The sequence below is a fragment of the Choloepus didactylus genome, chromosome 10 (genome assembly GCF_015220235.1).
Source record: "Choloepus didactylus isolate mChoDid1 chromosome 10, mChoDid1.pri, whole genome shotgun sequence".
NCBI classification, from domain to species: Eukaryota; Metazoa; Chordata; class Mammalia; order Pilosa; family Megalonychidae; genus Choloepus; species Choloepus didactylus.
Genome location: NC_051316.1, coordinates 131,172,425 through 131,187,558, shown reverse-complemented (window position 1 = coordinate 131,187,558; position 15,134 = coordinate 131,172,425). Strand labels below are relative to the sequence as shown.

The 15,134-nt window shown below is 69.1% G+C and overlaps 3 protein-coding genes across 3 annotated transcripts in view; all 3 read right to left on the bottom strand.

Moving 5' to 3' along the window:
* Positions 1 to 87: 87 nt before the first annotated feature.
* On the bottom strand, positions 88 to 1,504 carry PHPT1 (phosphohistidine phosphatase 1). Its single transcript, XM_037798430.1, has 3 exons — positions 1,294 to 1,504; positions 895 to 1,019; positions 88 to 326 (listed from the first exon to the last, which is right to left on the bottom strand). Exons 1-3 carry the CDS (start codon positions 1,451 to 1,453, stop codon positions 234 to 236), a joined length of 378 nt encoding a protein of 125 aa, XP_037654358.1. The 5' UTR covers positions 1,454 to 1,504; the 3' UTR covers positions 88 to 233.
* Positions 1,505 to 1,946: 442 nt separating this feature from the next.
* AJM1 (apical junction component 1 homolog) lies at positions 1,947 to 8,385 on the bottom strand. Its single transcript, XM_037798429.1, is given in 4 exon segments — positions 1,947 to 6,189; positions 6,192 to 6,521; positions 6,596 to 6,679; positions 8,286 to 8,385. Coding segments are annotated over 2 exon segments (2,958 nt in total). The 5' UTR covers positions 6,463 to 6,521; positions 6,596 to 6,679; positions 8,286 to 8,385; the 3' UTR covers positions 1,947 to 3,502.
* Positions 8,386 to 9,804: 1,419 nt separating this feature from the next.
* Positions 9,805 to 15,134, bottom strand: part of RABL6 (RAB, member RAS oncogene family like 6) — a 37,181-nt gene continuing 31,851 nt past the window's right edge. Inside the window, exons 9-15 of the mRNA XM_037796922.1 lie at positions 14,374 to 14,669; positions 14,040 to 14,193; positions 13,109 to 13,324; positions 12,704 to 13,004; positions 11,804 to 11,975; positions 10,728 to 10,792; positions 9,805 to 10,647 (exon numbers count right to left, since the gene is read on the bottom strand). Of these exons, the coding sequence (XP_037652850.1) occupies positions 10,471 to 10,647; positions 10,728 to 10,792; positions 11,804 to 11,975; positions 12,704 to 13,004; positions 13,109 to 13,324; positions 14,040 to 14,193; positions 14,374 to 14,669 (1,381 nt within the window). The 3' untranslated portion in view covers positions 9,805 to 10,470. The remainder of the gene's footprint in view (positions 10,648 to 10,727; positions 10,793 to 11,803; positions 11,976 to 12,703; positions 13,005 to 13,108; positions 13,325 to 14,039; positions 14,194 to 14,373; positions 14,670 to 15,134) is intronic.

Below are 15,134 nucleotides of genomic sequence, written 5' to 3'. Positions count from 1 at the left end.
CTGGCGAGCTGAGGGGGGCCCTGTGGGGCTGGAACCCTGAGCAGGTCGTGACCCAGGGGCAGAGAAGTCACAACGCAGACTCCAGGGGAATGGCAGGGTGACAACACTTTAATTCCTATGGATCCAGGCTGCTGTCTGCCAGGCCTGGCCGGGACGCAGAGCACCAGGGCGGCAGTGGGAGAGGGCAGCCCTCGGGAGGGGCAGGTTCCGGCTGGGTGCTGGGGCAGGCACCCTCAGTAGCCATCATCGGTCCAGGTGACTTCGTAGTCGGGGTACTTGGCTTGGATCTTCGCGGTGGAGATGGAGTGCTGGGCACGGCCGTAACCCTGGGCAGAGGGAACAGCTACTGGCCCCATCTGCTCCAGGACACCCAGCAGCCAAGGCAGAAAGGGGGTCCCAGTGTGAAGCCAGACACCCCCGTCCCCAGGCACCCGTGTGTGTGGGGCTCTCCCGGGAGAAGGTAGGCAGAACCCGAGGCTGGGGCCGCTTCGGGGACCCAGTGAGGCTGGGTGGGCACCTGCGTGTTTGTGGTGAGAGAGGTGTCCTAGCCACGTGGTGCTGGGTACAGAACCCTGACAGCGACCTCCCCACAGCGTGGCCCCCAGAGACCCAGCCAGGCCTCTTGGGCCAGGAAGAGGGTCCCGGGCCGACTGTCTCAAAGACCAGGCAGGCCGGGCCCTCCTCCCACCCCTGTGCTCCCCACCTGCCATGCCATGTGGCACCCACAGGCTCTCGAGGGGGGTCTGTGCAGCAAAGATGCCCGGAGAGCCGCGGGGCCTGAGGGGAGAGGCTGGGAGGCTGCTCCCGGGGCCACAGCGCCGGGCTCGCAGCGTCTCTGCGCTGGCTGGGGCCAGGGTCGGCGCCCACCCCCAGGCCGCGGTGCACGGGGCTCACCATGGAGTAGCCGTACACGTGAATCTTCCTGGCCTGGCTCTGGTGGGAGATGCGCCCGCCCCCCAGGCACTCGCACTCGAAGCCCTCCTTCTGCAGCTCGCCGGAGACTTTGTCGTAGATGTTGGCTGCAGGGGAGAGGGGGGCAGAGGGGCCTCAGGGGGGTCCCGGGCGAGCAGGGGCGAAGGGACGGGGGGCCGCACCCGAGTGGGGGGGCTGGGACTAGGACAGAGCGGTCAGGCTCCGGCACCCCCCCCGCACCCACGGGACCCCGAATCCTCCGGCCCCCGACAGTGCCCACCGGCTCGCTCCCCGCGGGCCCCCCCGACGCAGGCCCCGCCCCCGACGCAGGCCCCGCCCCGACAAGGCCCCGCCCCCGACAAGGCCCCGCCCCGCCCTCACCGTGGTACTCCGCCCACTTGTAGCCGCGCACGATCTCCTTGCTCTTCCCGGCCGGGGAGCCCGAGGGCGGCGCCGAATGCACTCGGATCAGCACGTACTTGAAGACCCCGTCGGAGTCGATGTCCACATCGGGAATCTGAGCGAAGCCCGCCTCCGCCATGTCCCCTGAGCGCGCACCCGGCCCCGCGGCCCCGCGGCCCCTTCCCCCGACCTGAGTCGGCGTCGACCGTGCGCGAGGCGGGCTCTGGGAGAGCCTCGGCCAACCCCGTGGCGGGATGCTGCCCGGGCGCGTCGCCTCAGCCAATGGCACTGCCGGCCCCAGCGCGGGCTGGCCAATCGCAACCCGGCTCCTTACAGCTTTGGGACCATGCGGGTCACTGTTAAAGGGATCGTGGAGCCGGGATTAAATCCGGCCGGAAAAAATCTCCGTCGCCGCTGGGTCGGGGACGCGGAGTGGGCGGCGGCAGCGGATGACAGGCCCCTTTGGAGAGGACGAGGAGGCGGCCCGGGGCCCAGAGGCGCGTGCGGGACCTGCTCCCCCGCACCCCCGCCCGGCTGCCAGGGCCCTCCCCTCCCCCGCCCCGCCCCCCCCGCGGCGACCCCTCCCCCGCCCCCCCCCGCGGCGACCCCCGGCTCAAGGAAGCGACACGGGCTACATTCAAGTTCCGTTTTACTTGGTTGAAAGCACGTGCCCTCCGGCCTGGCCCGCGGGCGTGGGGGCGACTACGGGAGGTCCCGGGGCCGGGGGCGCAGCGGCCGGACTCGGGAGGCGGCGAAGGCGGGTTTGGGCCAGCGGGGCGCCCTGGCCGGGGCAGGCGAGCTTGCGGGGCCGAGGCGCGGGCCGGGGCGGGCGCGCAGATGTGAGGGGCGGAGCGGACTAGGAGAGCTGGCGCCGAAGAAGGCACGATCGGGGCGGCGCGGGTGGGCTGGGCGGGGGCGGGGGTCACTGGGCGCACCGCCCTGGCTCTGATGGAGGGCCCCCAGGGCGTCCCCGCACAGACCCGCGGGACGGGCCTCATCGCCTCGCCCGGCCGGGCGTCGGTTCCTCCCCGGGTCACTCCGGCCCTCCATGGGTCCGGTCCCGGACGGAGGGGCCACTTTGGGGGAGAGGCCCGAGGCCCACCGACCGCCGGGCCCGCCTCCAGCCAGCTCCCGGCGTCCGGAAACATTTGCACGCTCCAAGGACCCGGCCCTCGGGACAGGGCTCGCCCCCTGCGCGGACCACCAACCTGGCCAAGGAGCTCGCTCCGCCCCTGTCCACCACACGCCCCCCTGGAGAGTCCCCCATCCCTGGTCCTCTCTGCGCCCCCACCCCCTCGGCGCCTTCCGCCTGCCTCCGGGGCTGCGGTGGCCCCGCGTTCCTGCACAACCCGCGCCCTCGCTTGCTCCTCCCTGCCAAGAGGAGACTCGTCGTGGGAGGCACGCACCCCGACTCCCCCTGCCAGAACCTGCCCGCCTCTGCTCCCGTCCCTGCCGTACACCCCCAACCCCCTTCAGGGCCCGAGTGAGGCTGGAGGTGGGGAAGGCAGGGTCAAGACAGCCAAGATGAGGGCTCAGGTTCGGTCTCTGCTCCCGCCACCCCTACCCCCATCCCCGGCAGGACTGGGACCAGGAGACACGCAGCGCGCCCCCAGCCGGCCCTGCCCGCCGCCTCCCCACAGGAGATGGACACGCCGAGGCGCCCCACGGCTGTTCTCCGAAGGGAAAAGGCTTCTGGCCGGGAGACAGCCCAGGCCGGAGGACGCGGGTCTGCCCTCAGGGCTTACGAGCCCAGGCCTGGCCCCGGGTCTGTTGGGGGGACCCCGCGTGGAGCCGAGGCCGAGGGGCGGAGGGGGCTGGGTCCGGGCCGGGGGATGTGCGCAAAGTGACCCGACTGTAAGCTTTGGTCGACGTCGGTTTCTGGAGGGCTGGGGGGTGGGTGAGGGCACGGAGAGGCGGCGGCACTAGGGCGAGGACCGACGGGGGGCCGGCTCTGCGTGCGGGCCTGTGCGGGAGTGACCCCGGGCCGGTCCTCAAGCTCACCCCGCCTCCCAGCGGCGAGCACCAAGCGGCTGAGGCCCGGCCTGGGGGGCGGCGGGGCGAGCCCGGCCGGGGGAGGGGGGGGAAGGAGGGCGGTGGAGCGAAGAGGCGGGGCCCACGGGGAACTCCCCGGGGGGTTGGTGCTTGAGGCGGTGTGGTGGGGAGCAGAGGGCCGCGGGGCCCGGCTGCGTCACATGAGGTCGTCCAGTAGGTTGGCGCTGGCCACCCAGTCAAGAGCGCGCGGCTCGGACGCGGCCATGACCATGCACATGAAGGGGCGGCCGGTGCGCCGGTCCGTGGGGTATATGGTGGTGGGCGTGAAGCGCCGGTTGGATTCCACGAACTCGCAGAGTTGCTCGTAGACGTGCGGGAACTCGCGGCGGAGGAAGACGCCGCGGAGGCGCAGCTCGCGCTGGATGTGGATGAAGGCCACCTCGCGCGCACGCCGGCCCGCCTCGCCCTCCTGGTCCAGGCCGGCCGTGCCGGGCGGCGGCGTCAGGATCAGCGTCTCCATTTCGGGCTCGCGGCCCCGCGGCGGGGGCGGGCGCGCGGGGCTGCCGGCCGCCAGCGCCACCTTGGCGAACTTGCGCACCGTGGGGCCGGGGCTGCGCGGCGCGGGTGCGGGCCGGGCCGGGGCACCCGGGGGCGCGGCGCAGGGACCCACAGCCACCGACACGCTGAGCAGGAAGCACTCGGCCGGCTCGTAGAGGCGCCCCGCCGCCGCCAGCTCGCGCGCGTAGCTGCCCAGGGGCGCCGCGTGCGTGGCCAGCTCGCGCAGCGACAGGTAGGTGGGCGACAGTAGCAGCCCCTCGAGGCCGAAGCGCAGGAAGTTGTCGGCCGAGCCGGGGCTCGGGAAGCCCAGGAAGAGCACTCCGCGGCCGCGCGACAGGAATCCGACGCGCGCGATGCGCGAGAAGGCGCGATGCACCGGGCCGCTGTCGCGGCAGAACTGCAGTACATGGCGGCACACGCTGCCCACGCGGCCGTACACGCAGCGCGCCTTGTGCGCGTCCCAGTCCTCGCGGCGACACAGGCGCGAGCAGTAGTAGGTGTAGCAGCTGTGGCACGACTTGAAGTAGAGGCAGGCGTTGAACATGGTCTCGGTGCGCCGGCATCGCGCGTTGGAGCACGTCATCAGGTCGTCCTCGTCGGCGCTTGGCTCGGGCGACGCGTCGGCCGGCTCCCCGGTGCCCGCGTGCTCCTCGGCGCTGCCGGCCGAGACGGGAGGCGAGCGCGGGGGTGACAGCGCGGGGGCGCCGGGGCGCGTGGGCCTCGAGTCAAGCAGGCGGCGCAGCTGGGGGCCCAGGCTGGCGGCTGCGGGCTCGGCGGCTTGACCAGCCGCGGGCCGCGAGTCGATGACCAGGTCGGTGATGAGCTCGTCCAGCTGCTCGAGGCTGCGCTGGCGGCCAGAGGTGGGGCCCTCAGGGGCCGCGGGCGGCGGGGGCCGCTGGCGGCCCCGGGACAGCTCCCAGGCCCTGGCGGCGGGGCGCTCCCCGGCACGAAGGTCATTGTCGGTGATGGTGATCTCTGGCGTGACATACCAGGCGCGGCCCGGGCCCTCGCCGGTGCGGCCCTTCTCGGACAGCGACGTCTCGGACAGCGACAGCGCCGCGTAGCGTCTGGGCGAGGTGGACAGGTTTACGATGACAGGCGGGCGCCGGCCTTCAGGGGAGGTGCCTCGCGGCTCCCGCGGCTCGCGGCCTAGCAGGTTCTCGTAGCTGCGGCCGCGGCCCAGGGGGTCCTCCCGGTGCGGCCCGGGCGCCAGAATGTTATCCCAGGAGCGCGAGTAGTGGCGACTGTCGGTGACCAGCCGGGGTGGGCTGGTGCTGGTGCCTCCGTGCCACGAGGCGAGCAGCGGCCCGGGGTGGGGGGGCGGGGCCACCTGCAAGGTGCGGTAAGGCCGCGGGCCCCAGTCGCCCCAGGCCGGGCTGCCCCGCGGCTGAGGGTAAGTCCGAGCCAGGGCGTCGCGCTCGCGGTACCGTCCGTAGTCCTCGCTGTAGAAGGGGCGGGCGGCGGGGTGGACCCGGGATTCCTCCGGGGCGTAGCGGGGACCGCAGGGCGGGCCGTAGGCTCGGGTAGGGGCGGCCTCGCGGTAGTAGTACGAGCGGGAGGGCGGCTCCTGGATCGGGAAGGTCCGGACATCGCTTGCATAGTAGCCGCCCCCGCGCGGAGGACTGGGTCTCGGGGGCTCTTCCGACGGGTAGGGCCTGGGGAAGTAGCCGTCGAAGGGAGGGCCGGGGCTGGCCGGAAAGGCCCCGGGGTAACCGTCTGGCTCTTCGGTGTAGAAGAACTGGGTGGGGCCCGGCGGGGTGGTGAAGAGCAGGCCGCGGCGCTCCGCAGAGTCCCGGGGTCCGGCCAGGGGCCCATCGCAGTAGAGCGCCCGGGGGTCCGCGCAGTAGGAGTCGCTGGGGGTGGGCGTGCGCGACAGCACCACGTGGCGAGGCCCGGGCACCGTGAGGCCGTGCAGCTGCGGGGCAGGGCGGGCCCAGGGCGCAGCCTCGGCGGGCCCCGAGGGCCGCGAGCCCCGGGCGGCGTGCTGCAGCACCGCGTCGTCGGGCTTGATGTCCACGCGGCAGCGGACGTGGGGGGCGGGCCCGGGCGGCGGCTCGGGCGGCGGGCAGTGGCTGGAAACGGCGGCACACAGGGGCGCGATGCTGCCGGGGCCGCTCCGCTGCGGCTGCAGCTTGATGGGGTGCAGCTCGTTGGCGAGCGCGCGCAGCGCGGGGTACGTGGGCTCGCGGCGCGGCGACCCTTCGGCCCGCGCCGCCCGCTGGGTCTCCCGGCCTCGACGCCGTGGCACTGGGGGCGAGGCGGGGGCCACGGGCGCCAGGCCGGGGGGAGCGCGGGGCGCGCTCTTGGAGCGGGCGCGGCGCCGGTCTCGCCGTCACGGGGCCGGGGGCGCGGCGCGGCGGGCTCCGGGGTTGGCGGCTCCGGGCGCGCGGGCCCCACGGGCACCTCCATGGGCGGTCCGTCCAGCGCCTCCAGGAAGTCGAAGCTGCGGCAGTGGCGCTTGTTGAACGGCGCGGGTGCAGCAGGCCGGGCCATGGCGCGCTCACATGGCGGGCGCCGCGACACGGGCCCCGGGGCCGCCACTTTGATGTCCTGGTACACGGTTGACACCAGCAGGTCTGGCGGGTCTGTGCGGGTCATCTTAAGAGAGGTCCCCAGGTTGGTGCTTCCAGCTCACACGGCCTGGCTGGGCCTTCGCCCTAGGGAGAGGAGAAGGGTCAGGGGTGCCCAGGAGCACCCCAGGCTTGGCCACCCCCGCGCTGGCCCGGCTTACCTGGGGCGCAGCGGGCGCAGGAGCCCTGGCTGCGGGCCGTGGCTGAGGCCGCGGGTGCCTGCTCCATGGTGTTGGCAGAAGCACCTGCAGGAGGAACCCAGCAGTTCAGCTACGCAGGTCCTAGTGCCCCCCACCCCCTTTCCTGGCCACCTGCCATTTCTTGGTTCTCATGCTCATGTCCCCAGGCCAAAGCTTCTGGGTGCTCCCTGCCCCAGCACCTCACTAGGGTCCTCTGGCAGGCTGGAGTAGACCATGTTTTCTCATGCCAGGCCCTGCCAGCCCTGTTGGAGACTGGGGGTGCAGTCCCAGGAGTGTTCCCAAATGCCCACCGTTAGAATGACCGGGCACTGATTTCTGGACCTTATTTACTAACTCCACGTGGGCCCTAGCAACCCCCTGCCAGTACCCATCCTGGGGTGGGCGTCTGGGCCGAGTCGCTGCCTGGCCCTCTCCCCACTTGCTAACTGGTTGTGCGCAGAACTCCGTCCCCAGGGCTGAGGGCCACTGACCGCTGCTGCGTTCAGGCCTGAATCCCGAGCCCTAAATGGGCCACGAGGTGCCACCCCAAAGTGGCCTCCAAGCCTCTGCTCCTCTAGGCTTGGCCACAGGATGCCCCACAGAGCAGAGCTGGGCCCTAAAGGGGCCCAGATACTGAGACTTCGGTTATATTAGGGTGGTGCAAACCCACCAGGATGGTTGGGGCTGGCACGTCAAGGACAGGAGAAAGCACCACTTGCATTAACTGCACCTAGCTCCCCACCCCCGACGCTGCCCCCTCCGTGTGAGCACTAGCCTGGCCCAGCTGCGGGACCACGTCAGGGAGCGTGTGAGCCTCTGAGCTGGGTGTTCATGGCTGCCCCCTGGCCCCCGTGCACCGGCACCAGTCGCCTGGGCCAGCAGGCCGCTGCGGGGGAGGCAGGGCGGAAGGCCTGGTACCCCCCACCCCATGGCTTCCTTCGCAGGAGGAAAGGCTCCATGGAAACCTGCGGTTTTGCGGCCCCCACGCTGCAGGCCCGGCCCCCTTCCAACCTGAGTTGCCGGCTGTGCCCCCCAGGGCTGGGAGGGGCTGGGGAGGGAGGGATGCGCAGCCAGCCCTGAGGGTTACCCTCCTCCCTGCGCCCCAGCCAGCGCCCCAGCCCTGGTCTGCGGAGGGGCCCGCTGTGTGTTGTCCTCACCTGCTCCAGGTGAGGTGGGGGAGGGGGTGGCCAGCCTCCCGCCCCCGCCCCCCCTCCCCCCATGCAGGACGGCAGGTGGACAGAGCGGTTCCGGGTGGGCCGAGGTCAACCCTCTGTGCCCCGAGTGGGGAAGGGGCTTCCTATCGGCAGGGCTGCCCTTCTGGGTCGTGGCCACTGAGCGACGGCCCCCTTCCCCATCCTAGCCTCCTGTCAGAGTTGGGGCTGGGTAGCTGGCCTGAGGGCCCACCGCGGGGAAGTGACAGCCTGGCCTTGCCAGCTGCTGGCCTCAGTGACAGCCCCTTCCCCGGGCTGGGGGCGGTGGGCCATCTGGGGGTCCTGGGCCTTCCTGGTGGGCCCGCTGCCCCCGCCGCGCAGCCCTGCCCCCAGGCCCCGCCCGGAGCGGCCTGGCAGGGACCTAGCCGGTGTCACCGGGGGCGGGACTCCCCATCCTTCTGGCCTGGAGGCGCCCCGGCCGCGACAGCTCATGCAGGGCTCTGCGGCCTCTGCCCCCCTACCTGGGCTCCGCTCCACGGCCCGGCCCCGGTGGGCTGCGCGGCCCCCCGCGCCCCGGCTCTGCCGTGTCCCTGGCTCCGGCAGAAGCTTCGAGGCAGCGGCGCTCCCTGGCACGCTCAGTGCTGCCCCTGGTGGCAAATGAGGGGGCCGCACTTAAAGGGGCCGCACAGTGGACGGGGCGGGGGACCACGGCCTCTCCTGGGCCCCCCAGGCGGCCAGGTCTGAGGCTTAGGTGGCCAGTCCAACCTGCTGTCCTGCCAGGCCCCACCCCTAGGACACCAGCCGAGGGAGGGCAGCTGGTACCTGGTGGGGACCCCGGAGGAGCCTCAAGCCCTGGCCGGGCTGGTGGAGATGGCGGGCTCTAGGAGTCCTGGGCCCTGCATCTCTGGTGTGGCCTGGGCGGGAGCAGATGGGCCTCTCCCTGTGTCCCATCCGCTTGGGGCTGGAGGTGCCAACATCTCAGCTGGTGCTCTGGGGCCAGATGGCTCCCTCGGCACGGTCAGGCCCTCTGGGCCAGGTGCTCTCCGGTGAGGGCTCCCGCCCTGCCAGCCCTGCCCGGAGAAAGCTTGGGACGTCTCTGGCTTGGAGGAGCTGGGACCTTGCCCTTCGCTGAAGGGGTGGCAGTGGCCTCGTTGTGCAGGGACCAGCCCAGTCCCAGCCCTGTGGTCTGGGCAGCTTATTTCACCTTGACCCCTGCCTGCGTCAAGGTCACAGGATGAGGTGAGTTAAGGGAACCTACGGGGCACCCAGCTCAGTGTGTGCTAGCTCTCGGGTACATAAGGCTCTTTAGGACAAGAACTGGAACAGGGGCCCCGGGGACCAAGAGGGTGGGTGCAGCTGCCTGGCTGTTATCTGGGGACTGGGACGACGTGCTGGGGTGGAGCTGCCTCCACAGCTACAGGAGGAACCGGCTCTTCCGGAGCTGTTGCCATGGCAATGTGGCAGTGGTGGGAGGGAGCAGGGAGATGCTGAGCTGGGGGCAGGTGCCCGGGGAAGCAGTGGGGCAGCTGAGCAGCTCAGGGCTTGCCCGTGGGAGGTCCTGCAGAGCCGGACACACACCTGTCCTCCTGGCTGGGTCTGCGTGTACTGGGTGGAGCTGCCCAGCCCCGTGGCTGAGCTAGGGAGGGCCCTGGGGCCCACTCGGCCTCCTGGAGGTGCTCTTGGCTGGCCCTGTATTCTCATAGTGTGGATAGCATGTCCTTACCCCTGGACTGGTGGGGCTGGCAGCCACCCCTCCTTGCCATGGGACTTGGGTGAAGCCCAGCTCCATAAAGAGCCAAGGTGGATGCCAGGCCCGTTTCTAAGGCTGAGGGGGTGGGGGTAGGTGCTGATGGACGGCCTCCTATGACCCCACTCTCAGCCGCAGCGCCTCTGGGAAACAACTCCCTGGCCCGCAGGCTGGGACTTCGGACTTTCCTGCCGACCCATAGCTACGTGGGGCAAGAGAGCTCACGCCAAGTGCCTGTCCCCAGGTGGAGGAGCTGGGTCTGGCCACAGAGAGAGAAAACACGGACACGGTGGTAAAAGAGGAGAGCTTTATGGTCTGAGTGGAGTGTTCAACGGAAATTGAAAGGAAACGGCCATCTGCAGAGCCTGCCAGCTCCGGCTCACCTGAGCCCAGGTGCAGCTGCAGCCCCTAGGCCAGGCCAGGGAGACTCTGCCAACTAATATCCCTGTTGCCTCACCCTGCGTGGAGGGTCAGCTCTGGCCCTGAGGGCAGGATGCACTTGGCCTTGGGGTCCACGGGAAGGGGGGCCTGGCCGTGCAGGCAGGTAGCGGGGTCCATCATGCTGTGCTGCTGGGGGGAGGGCAGTGTGGCAGCCCAGGGTGACTGAGAACACCTGAGAGGCCGGTGCTCCTGCCCCCAGACCCCTGCAGGTCCCACTGAGGGCCTCTGTCACATCCCTGAGAAACGCTGAGGGCCGGTTGCAGCAGCCCTGGGAGGGCAGCCAGGCTGTGCTGTGAGCAGGGCAAGCAGGGGGCAGGGTCGGCATCAGCAGGAGACGGCACCCCTGCCACAGCCACCAGCTCTCCGGGCTGCTGCCCTGCTCTCTGCCACGGGCCCAGGGAGGCCTGGCCCCAGGCCTCTCCAGGAAGAAGCTGGTGGGGGGCAGAGCCCCATCCTGGGTCCCACTGCCACCCCCAGAGACCCCCAGAGCAGAGGGGCAGGCCCAAGCCCCCTGCCCCCTAGAGTGCCTCATAGTCCCCGCCCCCTCGGTGCCCGCTGCCTGGGGCTGCACTGCCCAGGAAGGCCTCCAGCTCGTCCACGGCGTCCTCCTGGCTCCGGGGCTGCTGCTTCCTCTGCGTCTTCTCGCCCTTGCCTGTCCGGTGCTTGCTCTTCCTCTTGGCTGCCTTCTCGTCCACCTGGGGCAGGGGGGGCAGTGCCGTCACCCTCCGCACCGGCCGAGCCAGCCCACCCTCGGGTAGGGGTGGGGCACTCGTACCTCTTTGCCCTCCTTCTTCTTTTTCTTTTTCTTCTTTTCTTTAGAGGGAGGTTTGCCTTCCTTATCTGCAGAGAAGACACACATCACCCATTCCCAGGGTCCCTGCTGGGGAGCTGGCCTGGGTGGCATGCAGCCAGGTCAGGACCTCACTTTTGAAAGGAGCTCGCCAGGGGGAACTTGTGTGTGTGTGTGTGTGTGTGTGTGTGTGTGACACACACCACCTCCACAGAGCTCGCCAGGGGGAACTCTGTGTGTGTGTGTGTGTGTGTGTGTCACACACACCGCCTCCACAGTGCTGGATTCATCCTGGACACTACTAAGCAAAAAGGCTGCTAAGCACCACCTCTTTCGCAGGCAGTGAGTCATCTGCAGCCCTTTCTGCCCAGGAGCCTGGGCACCACCTTGCTGTCCACCGGTGCTCACGCCCTGGCCCCAGTCCCAGCAGGCTCCCTGGGGGAGGGTGGCCATGGGGCTGTACCTGGGAGGCTCATGCCTCCCCCTCATCCTAAGGGACAGCAACAGGGCCCCTAAGAGTTGGGCTTGCAGCCCCAAGCGAGTCCGTGGGGTCCTGACAGGTCTGGCTGCAGAACCTGATGAGGTGGTATGACCCAGGGGCCAACCAGTGTATGCTGCCCACACTCCCTGCACTTCAGGACCACCCAAGGCTACAGGGCTCTCGGGAACAGAGCTCAGGCTTGCCAGGCTCAGAGCAGAGGGTGGGACCAGGCCCCAATCCTGTGTGGAACCTGTGGCATTGGAATGCCCTTCTGCTATCCTTAAAGCCGGGTGTCATCAGAACAAGTGAGGTCAGGCAGTTCCAGCTTTCTCTGCGCTAACCTGACCACTGGGGAGCCCACAGGGCAGGCAAGGCCTTTGGGGTGGCTGGAGATGCAGATCCACAGCCTGGATGCGCCCCGGCCTAGCAGTCCTGACCTGCCTGATTGGAAGAGCCCCATAACTAAGTAACAGGTAGGGGACACCCTGAGCTGGGTTTGTTTCCCTGGAGACAGGTTCCTGGCTGCCCACAGGACAAGGCCGTGGCTGGTAGCACCCAAGGCTCCTGAGATGCACACTACCTTCGTTGCTGCTGTCCTTGTGTCCCGGGTTCTCAGGGCCCAGCCCGAAGAGGTCAGTGTCATTTTTCAGTTTGAAGGAATGGACTGAAGGCTGGAGGGGCGGGGGCAGGCGGGCAGGGGTGGGGTCCTCGTCACTTATATCTGAGGGGTCCTCCCGGACTGGAAACTCCACCTGGAAGGGGGTGGGGGTGGCAGTTGCACTGAACGACCTATGTCCCTGCTCTCCCACCTTCTGCTGGTGACAAGCCACGTGGCCCCTGAGCTGAAGGGCTGCCCACAAGGCCCAAGTGCCCTCACCTTGTCCAGAGTGGCCAGAAGGCCACAAGTTCCCTGCCTCCCATCCCCTGCCTGCTGCCATTGGATCTGCTCAGAGACCCACATGCCGAAGACAGAAGAGGAGCTTTTAAGGCCTCCACTTCTGTCCCCAGTTTTGCAGGCCAGGGAGGGCACTGCCTGGCCTCTTCTCATAGGCCCTGGGTACCCTTTGCTCTGCTCCAGCTGCCCTCACCTCAGGAAAGAGATGTGAGGGGGCTACCCCACTTGCAGAGCTTGGAGGGCACCACCACCCCAGTGCCTCCCTGAGGTGGCCCTCCCCTCTTCTGGCCCATGTGCTCTGGGGGCTCAGGGATACAGCACAGCCTCTCAAGCTCCTAGGCCCTTGTGGGACCATCGCACCTCCTGGTGTGCGGTTGGGGAGAGCAGTCGCAAATCTGATGTGCCCACACAGATGGACCAGCCCCACTACCACCTCTAGGCCTGAAGACTTGTCTTTTTAGCTGACACGTGGTAGTGACAGATGATGCTGGCTGACCGCCTGCACTCATCATCAAGGCCTCACAGGAACATGGACAGCCCTGCCTGGGCAGTGACAGCGGGGTGGGGAGGCCTGTGCCCCCTTACCGCCCTCCGTGGAGTGTCTGACTCCTCGCTCTCGAAGTCGGGGTCGTCCATGACAAAGGACAACATCTGGGCAGCGATGGGCCCCTCGTGGTCGCTGTCTGACGACACCTGCCCCTCCTTGCTCTCTGCGTGCCTGAGGGAGGGGCCCCTGGTGTGAGGTGTTGCCGTAGGTGCCTTGAAGGGTGGCTGGGGGCCGCTGCATCTCTCCAACCCTGAGCCGGCAGAGAAGCTTCCGGGCTGCTGGGGCTCCGAGGCTTTTGTAGGAGCCACTTCACCCGGTGGCTTCGTCTTTCTGGAAGACCTTCAAGGTCAAGGAGGAGGGTTAGGATCTCCTGAAGCAGCACCACAAGAGTCCTGGCCCTGGAGGCTGCCCTGGGTGAGGCTGGGATGCTTCCCCCCATGTACCGTTTAGTCTCTGCCTCTGAGCATGGCTGGGAGGCCGGGTTGCTGAGTTTGGGGTGACCTGCCCCCTCCTCGACTTCTTCCTCGCTCGAGAGTGTGATGTTCCTACTGGGCACGGGGCCTGCAGGCAGCAAGGACCTGCCGCGTGGCTCATCTGCTGAGTCCACATCATCCTGGAGACCTGCCACCATGGGGTTTCCCCCCACGGCCTCCCCATCGCTGCAAAGGGAAGTGGCCAAAGGTCATGAGCCGGGTGGGGCCTGGCAGCCCTCCTGCAGCCTCGGCCTCCCTCAGGCTCCCTCCAGCACTGCCCCCCCCCCCACTGTCCTGCCCTGGGCGCTGAAGCTCCTACACAGAGGACAGGCAGACCCCGCAGGGAGACCTGCCACAAGGCAGCTTGGGCCACTGCAGGGGACCCTAACATGGACTGGCACAGAGGTCAGTGTGGCTGCTGCCCCCAAGGAAAAGGGGGGTGAGGTGGGAGAGGCACCAAGGCTACAGGGAGAAACTGAGGCTTTAGTTTGGGTGTGACAGGAAGCCAGTCAATGCCCCTGAGGGGTGAGGGTGATGCTGTTCAGGGAGCCGGAAGAAGATGCCGTTGCTGGCTGGCGGGGAGGGCAGGGGGCCAAGGGAACGCTGGTGCTCCGCCGTGTGCATGCCATCTGGAGGGGTGCAAGACGTTAACACCTAAGAGCCAAGACTACTGCGATGAGGCCCAGCAGGTGGGAGCCAGACACCTGGGTCGGGGGGCCACTGCTCAGAGGGGACAGTGCCCAGCAGTGTGAAGGCCGAGGCAGAGGGCCATGCACCCCGTTCCCCGTGAGGCCTGTGGTCTGCTGCCTGCTGTGGTGTGGCCTGGTCACTGTGGGGACATGGGCAGCTGTCGGGTCACCAGCCCCAGGCCTGTGCAGAGGCTGCTTGAGTGCCCTTCCACCTGTCGCTGTCGTGCTGCAGGGCCTTGGTGCCAGCTCTCTGTGCGGCCTCCAGGGGGGCTGTGTCCTCAAGGAAGCTGTGGTCCATGCCGCCTTCAGGAACGAAGTCCTCGACGCTCTGGACTTTTGCTGGGGCCTCCGCACCTAGAGTGGGCTCTGTGGGCAGCACAGGTGCCGGCCCCCCTCAATCAGAGCCCCTTGGTCTGCCTGGGCTGGCCCGCCCCCAGGGACACTGGTCTGAGGAGATGTGGGCCAGGGGGGCAAGCGGGTGTTAACCCCAGGCTGTTAGAGGGGCTGCCCATGGGGTCTCCAGCGCAGAGGGAGCTCAGGGCTTACCTGGAAGTGAAGGGGCTACCTCGGCAGCAGATGCCGTCCCGAAGAGGCGGGAGATGATGCTGCGCCGCGGGGCAGGGGGCGCAGGCAGTGGGACCTCGGCTGGGGGCGTGGGGCAGGCGGAGGGGGTGGTGAGCAGCTGCTGCGGGGCCGGCTGGGGCGTGCTGGGGCTGGAGCTCCCGGTGGACGTGGCACTGGGGGGCACGATGGGCGACTGGGAGCCTGAGGCCGGGCTCTGCCCGTTGGCTGCCAGGGGGGATGTGTGACTGCGGCTGCGGGCCTCCATCACCTCAAGGAAGCTGGAGGAGCAGGAGGAAGGCTGAGGGCAGTACCCTGCTGCAAGCTGGCTGAGCCTCCCTGCTGCTGACGGCTGGCCGGGAAGCCCAGGGGTGCACCCTCTGTGGGCCTGGGGGAGCCACACAGCCAGCCACACTAGCCTCCTGCATGACTCCAGAAGAGAGTAGGAAACTGTCAAGATGAGCAGAGCGCCGAGGATGCCATCGGGGCAGTGCTGAGACACCCCAGCTGAAGCCCCCCCAGAGCCCCCGCAGCCATGGGTAGGTGCTGTGCCCCCCAAGGAGTGAGGGGCTTGCCCATGCACTGTCCCTGAGAGACCCTTGTCTCTGGGGTGGGCTCCAGTTGAGCCAAGAGCTGGCCGGAGAGCAGGCCTGGGGTGGGGGAGGTGGCAGAGCTGATGTCAGGGACCAGGCCCTGGTATAGGACTGGGGTAGGATCTGGCCTCCAGTCACCACAGCATGACTCTG